Source organism: Aplysia californica, unplaced genomic scaffold (genome assembly GCF_000002075.1).
Source record: "Aplysia californica isolate F4 #8 unplaced genomic scaffold, AplCal3.0 scaffold00078, whole genome shotgun sequence".
In the NCBI taxonomy this organism is placed as follows: Eukaryota; Metazoa; Mollusca; class Gastropoda; order Aplysiida; family Aplysiidae; genus Aplysia; species Aplysia californica.
Window position 1 is genome coordinate 1,685,037 of NW_004797348.1, and position 8,504 is coordinate 1,693,540.

General features: G+C 42.2%; 1 protein-coding gene across 2 annotated transcripts in view; it reads right to left on the minus strand.

Annotated features, from left to right (window-relative positions):
• The window catches only part of LOC101862171 (solute carrier family 28 member 3), a gene marked incomplete in the record, with an annotated part of 30,227 nt that overhangs the window by 6,981 nt on the left and 14,742 nt on the right, over nucleotides 1–8,504 (minus strand). For both annotated transcript variants that reach the window (XM_035968725.1, XM_013080214.2), the window contains 2 exon segments: nucleotides 310–435; nucleotides 1,635–1,796. In XM_035968725.1, coding sequence (XP_035824618.1) covers nucleotides 310–435; nucleotides 1,635–1,796 — 288 coding nt within the window.

Consider the following 8,504-nt stretch of genomic DNA (forward strand, 5'->3'; position numbering starts at 1 on the left):
GAGAGAGAGAGAGAGAGAGAGAGAGAGAGAGAGAGAGTCTGTGGTGTAGCAATCAGGCCTTCACTATTGCACGTAAAAAACCTAAGTACGGTCTATTCGTTTAAAAAAAGAAGTTTTAAAAGTTGGTTTGGCGTAAAGATTCATGCTTTCAAAGACTTTCAGAGCAACATTTTTAGCCTAGGACGCTGCGCATCTCCCTCCACTTCAGGGAGTCGCACATTCTGTTTAATCCAACCCTTACTCACCACACGATATGTTTAATCCAACCCTTACTCACCACACGATCTGTTTAATCCTACCCTTACTCACATCGTAGAGAATGTAGGCAGCCATGACGGAGCCAGCTATCGTGGCGAAACCTCCCGTCATCACGGCGTGAATCTCCGAGTTGGTCATGTCGTTCAGGAAGGGTCGGATCATGAGAGGGGCTTCAGTCTGGAAGTTGGCAGAGGACAGAAATACAACATAACGTGGTCAACAAGAATGTAAATTAAAAAGAAAGCACAATGACACACTACTTATAAAACATATGTATACGGCATGCCAGTTTAGCTGGAGCACGGCTTCACTCAGTTGATCATAGTCATAACAATAATAACAAAGCCTAGCAATTCCGTCTTATCTTAACCAAACTGCATATTTATTACATGCAGGCTTTCTACTCATTTTGGTATCTATTTTAAACAAATACGATATGAGCAAAGTTATAGAAAAGTTTGTGATGCTCAGAAATTGAATGTCAGAATTTGCTGCCTTCACGACATGTTGAATAGCTTTCCGTATTTTACGAGCAAATAGGACGCCATTTTGTTCTCTTGCGGTGCTGTGGATAACAAACTTGATCGGTCAAGCGGTGTCATGCAGGGGTCGGAGGTTTGAAATCGAGTTGGGTCTGAATTTTTTAAGCCCCCACCCCACCCCCGGAATATTTCCACTTTACGCGGTAACCCGGTGGGTGACCAAGACCACCGTCTTTCAAATGCTGACTCCGTGTCTATGTGGGCGTGAAAATACATCATCAACACCATACTGGCCAAATGTCAGTCATCGTTATGGTTCTTGGTAGTTAAGACGGCCGCTAGACCAGAGAAATGAAATGATATGAAATGAAATGAAACCTCTCTTTCAACACTGTAATGCTATACGAGTATAAGAGGCGAGACCCCTAAGTTTAACGTCTTCTCCATTAATGCCGAGCCAAACGGGTGGACAGCCTTAATAACGCCCACAAACAATCCAAGTTCAAGATTGGCCGGTTGGGAATTCGAATCAGGGCCATTCGACCCGTAGTCCAGCTTGATACCAACTCAGCTATCGGAATACCCTCGATAATTTTGACGACATAGATCTATCATTGGTAGCACTTTCAAAAATGGAAAGATTAACGACGTCCCCCCCCCCCACTCCTTCAACCCCCCCCCAAACAAACAACAAAACAACAACAAATAAACAAACCAAAGCAGAGATGGTTCACCAAAATAAACACCATCATAAGTACATACAACCGAAATAATGTTGTGAAGCCTAGAACCCACCAAACCGGACATGATCTCTCTCTCTCTCTCTCTCTCTCTCTCTCTCTCTCTCTCTCTCTCTCTCTCTCTCTCTCTCTCTCTCTCTCTCTCTCTTCTCACTTGTCCAATAAAAATGTTTCCGGCGGCGTTGATGGACTCAGAGGGCGAGGTCCCCAGACAGAAGGTGAGGAACTTGCCCAGCTGTCGGATGACCACCTGCATGACCCCCAGGTAGTACAGCATGGACACGCATGTGCTGAAGTAGACCACAACTGGCAGGACCTGCAAGGAAAAATGTCCACAAATTGAAAAAAAAGAAGTAACCCCCCCAAAAAAAACAACGATAACAAACAAACAAAACAAAAACAAACATAAGTAACCGAGTAACCGACAATTGAGGGTGAATTTAGAGGTTAAATTGCCAGTCCTGTGTTGATAGTGCCGTAAACGCTATCTAAAACAAAAACAAAAACAAACATACCAACAACAAAAAAAGAAATAGAATAAAAAGATTTTTAAAAAAGAAATAAAATATCCAACCGGAAAAAGGGGTGATGGAACCTGTATTCGTGTATTTGTCTCAGTATTTGTAATAATTTTATGATTACAGAAAAGTTGCTGGAGCTATTGAGTTTGGGTTTGTAGAGAGTCAAGGAGCTCATTTATACTCTGCGCTGATTGAATTTGGTGTACACACAAGAACTAGACTGTATGAAAGCAGATAAGGTAGAGGGTAGCCTACATTTCGCTATTACTATTTGCATTGGTGTCCCATAAAGAGACTGGTAAAGACAGTTTTAAATAAATTTGTTCTTTAAAATATACATTTACATTTTTGGTCGATTTTTAAAAAAGTTGTTAAGTTCTGCGTTTTACTCAATTTTGGTGGAATCATTAACAGCTTGGTATTTCTCGAACATGATGTCGATTTTCTTCAAATTAAGCAGTATGACAACTCTTCAGCTGAACCTCATCTACATGTATCTTAAATTTTGCCGAAATTGATCTATTGCCTTTTAAATGCCCCTCTATTTTTTTAGACGCCGGGTATTATAATTGCACTTCAAGAGCAAGATCAACCACCCGCTACAGATGAATGGGTGGAAGTTTGTTTGTTTGTTTGTGTGTGTGTGTGTGTGTGTGTGTGTGTGTGTGTGTGTGTGTGTGTGTGTGAGAGAGAGAGAGAGAGAGAGAGAGAGAGAGAGAGAGAGAGAGACGATACAGGGGAAAGAGATAGTTATATAATAAGTATTTTGTTGAAATAAACAAGTTCGTACCGAATAACAATATACAAAAGCAAAACGCTATCGCAACAGAATAGAACAGGGGTGACCAGACTTGTTTCAAAGAGGACCAGACAACTGAGAGAATGCCAAACGCGGGTCGGAAAAAATATTTTGCTCATTCAATACAATACACCAACCTTTTAAATGAAAGATGCCTCACATTTAAGCCGAGCAAAAGTGTGATCTTTTAGCTAAAAGTTATGAAGTCTATAAAACACGTTTAGTTATCAATGTGGAGTTAAATGAAATGATTATACTACTTTTGGCGGCCAAGTCCCAAACACGCTACAATAACATTTTCCAATTTATTTTTCTCGCATAGCGGAATGGGTGCGGACCAGACGGACTGGCCTTGTGGGCCTGATCTGGCCCAGCTGACCGTCGTTTGGTGAACCCCGGAGTAGAGCAACTACACCAACAACTCTTCATATTAGTCCTCTTACCTCCTCTTTATCCTCCTTCTTCCCCTTTTCCTCCTCCTCCAGTTATTCTTTTCTTCTTCTCCTTCCTCCTCCTCTTCCTCCTCTTCCTCCTCTTCCTCCTCTTTCTCCTTGTCTGGATCATAATCATAACCATACCATCTTAATCATTTTGTAAAATAAGTATTTCTATGACCTTTACAGCATGCAATATCAGAATAACACTAAGTTACAATCAGAATACTGAATACGCAGCTAGCTTAACAGTGTTAATGTAAAAAAAAAAATCATTGTTCGTTTATATCATGCATATGATTGTGAGTCAGTGAGTGCAAGCATATTGTTATATTATTATGGTTGTGTGACAGATGTGTGTGGAGGAGAGGATGAGTGAGTGACTGAGTGAGTGTGTGAGTGTGTGAGTGTGTGTGTGTGTGTGTGTGTGTGTGTGTGTGTGTGTGTGTGTGTGTGTGTGTATGACTGCTCACGTACGTGCGTATGTGTGTGTGTGTGTGTGTGTGTGTGTGTGCGTGAGTGTGTGTGCGTGTGTGTGTGTGTGTATACATGTACGTGTGTATGTACATGGTGAAACACCAAACCAATGAGCTAGGATCTGGACAATTAAGACTTATCTTATCTTATCTTATCTTAATACATAATGCAGAACCAAACGCGATCCTTATAAATACCTGGAAGCTACCTTCAGACTTTTCACTTAAAAAGTCTGTTTGGAGTCGTAAAACGCATTTGCTTTTGGGAGGAGGTTTCATCTCTTGCGGGCATGGGGAGACACATCTCCCCCGTCCAATGTATTATTTGACTTTACAGTGGGAACTCTCATACGATTCTGATCATCAGATTCCAAATTATGTGACGGTGTGTGTGACTTAGTACGGTGTTCAAAGCACTGTGTTGCTTTGTTTTTCGTGCACTTGTAGCATAAATCACGCAGGGCAGCAAGTTATACCAGGTTTGAGGAATAAGAAATGCTGAAGCCAAGAGAGAAGCCCATAAGCTACGCACATCCACGAGTGGAAATGAAGCTTTTAAATGCTCTAAACGTGGCAAACTCTTCTCAGTCAGAATTGGTCTCATTGCCGACAGCAGAAACCATAAATTATCTTAATCCTTTAAAACAAAATTCTTCAAGAAACGTTCTCTACAAATACACTTTTCATCGTTAGATATTGATGAATGAACTACAGTACACCCATACATAGCGAAACAGGAGGGATGCTGACATCTTTTCGTTATGCACGAATTTCGCTATGTTCGTGTATTAAACACAAAGAATAATAAACATATAGACACTAAAAGAAAAAAATCGGGGCCTGAAAAACCTGTCCGCTGTGAGATAATATAGAAAATACGTCACTGACTGTGAGATGAATATAACATACGTCAGTGACTGTGAGATAATATAGAACATACGTCATTGACTGTGAGATACAGAACGTACGTCACTGACTGAGATAATACAGAACATCCGTCAATGACAAAATAGAAAATATGCCAGTGACTGAAATAATGTAGAACATACGACAATGCCTGTGAGATACATACCCTCGTGACAATCTTTATGTGCGCACTTAGGTCCCTGTGACTGTCGTCTGTAGTGTAGCGGTTAACCACTTTGCTATCGCACGCAGGAGACCCGAGTTTGAATCACATGTGAAGAAAATTTCTATCGAGTTTCTCGGATGATGGGATATTTTATCCTTCTCAGCCCAGGTTGGCACTAACAGGCAAGCTCAAACCCTGCTTCTTAAATGATCTAAATTGTGTCAATGGGGGCGAAAAAATACCTTCATTTTAAAACAATTTTCATTTAGGCTCTCATGACGCCTACAAGCCTACCACAAGTTGCCTCCACAGGAGTCAGTAACCACTTTCTACCTGAGGTTGTAACAGAACCGATATAACGGCTTTAGGTAACTCCGGTCATCAAAATGTAGAGAAACAAAGGAGACAAGAAACGGGAGACAGAAACCTGGCTTGGAACCAAAACAACCCAGGCAGGCAGAGTGGGGTTATTGTTTTTTTTTTCCAGAGAGATCCGAGAAGAAACGTCCAACTACCGGACACACTCAGATGGAGAAGAAGAAAAGCTGACCAGACAGATGCGGATGTTTCAGACGGACTGAAAATACCAGAACGTCAAAGAAGAGGTTGGGGCTGGGGCCCACGTTGTCTGCGTGTGGAAGGGAGTGGGAGATCAGGGTGTGTGCCTGTGTGTGTATGTGTGTGTGTGTGTGTGTGTGTGTGTGTGTGTGTGTGTGTGTGTGTGTGTAAGGGGGCGGGGGTAGTTCATTTACAAGAAATATGTCAGTATCAATTCGTAAGAACCCTTACTGAAACGTAGCCTAACTCATATCTGTATCGTCGCACACATGAAGAAGTGGATCTATGGGCACCTAGTACGCGCGCCAGGAACACAAAACCTCCAGCGAGACAGCGACCGTGAACAAGTGGGTGACTGACGCGTCCTGCCACTGACAGACTGACAAGTTCCACAAGATTTCTGGTCGGGCTCAGAGTACGATAAAGACTTTGTTCTTCCCACGCTCTCGGTGCTGCTATTGCTGGAATGTCACCTTGGGTTAAGTAGTTGTGCCGAGTCAAACAATATCATTCTTTTTGCTTGTTTATTTATGTGTTTGCTTGTTAGTTTGCTTGTTCATTTGTTTGAGTAAAGAAAAGCCCACCACCGCCGCATGAGGTGTAGTTGAAAGGCGCTTCGCCGTTGCACGCAGGAGACCCGAGTTCGATTCCTGAGTGGGGAGAACATTTTTATGGAGTATCTATTCAATTCTGCTTGGATGAGATATCCCTCTCAGCCTGGGTTAGTCTTGGCAGGCAGGGTCGTAAGCCCACCACCTCAATGATCTAAATTGTATTGATGGGGGCGTAAAAAAATCTCTCCATTAAAAAAGCACATCGACACATTACTGGTCATTAAGAGCAGGTATAAATAAGACAGACAGGCTTAAACAATAGAAGGGAAAGTAAAGAAGTAGGACCAACTATTGGCGCCCTCCAACCATCCATCCAATTCTTTTCGAGTTTCCACAACAAAGAAAACAGATGAAAGCAATACATTTATTGCAGTAAATGCTAATCATGCATACAGTTAAAAAGCTCATAAAACTGAAGTCTGAACTTAGTGTTTGCTACCATATAAGACACAAAATTAAGGAAGGGTCCAGCATATTCTAAAGCAGCTCTTGAATTGTGAGAAACGAGGAAGATGCTGTGGAACCGTTTGAGGAGATCAAAGTCTGGTACACAAAGACGGGCAACAGCTAGGAAAACCGCTGCGCTGTTCGTGCAGACAAAGACTACAGATATCACTGTGACTGTCTTCACCACTTGCTCCTCCTTCGAGCTGAGTTTGGAGCCCGTCTTTGCTGTATCTGGGGTGATTGAAGTCGACATCATAGATTTTCTAAACTTTGATGTGGATCTTAACGCCAGAGTTAGGAGAACGAGGCAGATGATGACCACAACTTCTGAGGCTATACCAAGGAAAGTTTGGTTGACCACGTCCATGAAAACCAAAGCAGAAGCCCTTCCCGGTGCTCTCCAGATAACTAACATGGTGGAGTTTGTCTGAGGGTCAAAAGACCAGTGCATTCCTTGTTTGACCAGCACAGGTAGGTAGCTGGTTATACCGTACGTCCAGATAGCTATGAGGACAAAAAGACTTCTTTTCCTGGTGAAAACCGTTTTAAAACGTAGCGGCAGAGCGACACAGCAGCACCTCTGGACGCTGACGAAAGTAGTGACGAGGATGGAAATGTCCAGAAACATTTGGCCGTAGTAAAAGAAGAGCACAGACAGGTGGAAAGAGTCCACAGACCAGCTCTGCAGCAGCGGGCTGAACACATGGCCAATTGACAGCATAGACGAGGCCGCCGCCACCAACAGGCAATCGGAAACAGCGAGTGAAAAGAAACAAATAGTGACCGTATCTTTGAGGCCAAGCTTGGCCAGCACGATCAGGTTGAAGGAATTAAATACGGTACTGAATACTAAGGAAATGTACATGGATATTTTTGTAATAACATCGGCGAACACGAAGTCCTCAAAGCTAAGCAGTTCATCCGACACATCGCTCTGAGGCACACTTGAGTTTGTGGAAATGTCGGCCATACTGTGCTTCTAAACCTTTTCTTCTGTACTGCGCATGAATAGAACTTAAATAGATAAAGTTGACTTTTAAGTTTTGATAGTGGCAAGTACAAGGATGTAAGCATGGGTATTTTGATCAGATAATCACCACGAAACAATTTCCCACCTCAATGAAGAGTGACATGATGAAATGTCACAACTCTAATGGAACCACCCCCCTCCCCCAGAAACTACCGTACTATCAAAGGGGAAGTTTCTTTCTGCAAACATTATTACTCTATACAGAATCGAAACATAACACGCTAATAATGTGTCCGAAGGCTGCTAGTCAATATAACTGTGCCTCCTCCTACTTGATGTTCCTTCTCTCTTTGTCTGTCTTTAAATACCACGAGATTAATATACACCTGTGTAATTAACAAAACGTTTAAACCTTGTTAAAGAGGCTTGTGCATAATTCTTTCGGTGTATGATTTTCTTTTGAATACATGTATCAGGCCTGCTCGTACATCATTATCGTATATAATTATCATAGAAAATGACAATTTGGAGGACATATCAACCCATCCCAGTCATTATCTTAAATTTCTTTGCTTATGATTTCGCTTCCCTCAGGCGCTCGCAAGTCTCTTTATGCTCAGTTGTGGTGGTAAAATTTTCGACTTTGGCAAACGTTGAGAAAAAAACCAAAAAAATGATTAACGTTGTGTAAATAATAAATGCCTCCTCTGCCACGCCCTTGTCTTTTCCTCTGACACTAGTCTCAGCTTCCCTCTTCCGCCCAAAGGTTCACATGTTGTTCTCTGCAGGGGTTATGTCCCTTTTGCAGACACGTTTGTCTTGCTGATGAGGTTTGACTTCTTTCCTCTGTCCATTCTCAACTTCCCCAACCGCTGGGAAACTATCATGATCACATCACCGCCAACTTTATGGCACTATCCTGTCTTGCCATGTTAGTCGATAGACAAAAATGTTCTTAATCAACTTAAGTCAAAAGTAAAAGAGTTTAGATGTTTTTCTCATGGTGGGAATTTTTGCACCTCTCTCTCTGTCTCTCTCTCTGTCTGTCTGTCTGTCTGTCTGTCTGTCTGTCTGTCTGTCTGTCTGTCTCTCTCTCTCTCTCTCTCTCTCTCTATGAGTAGATTAGGATTATC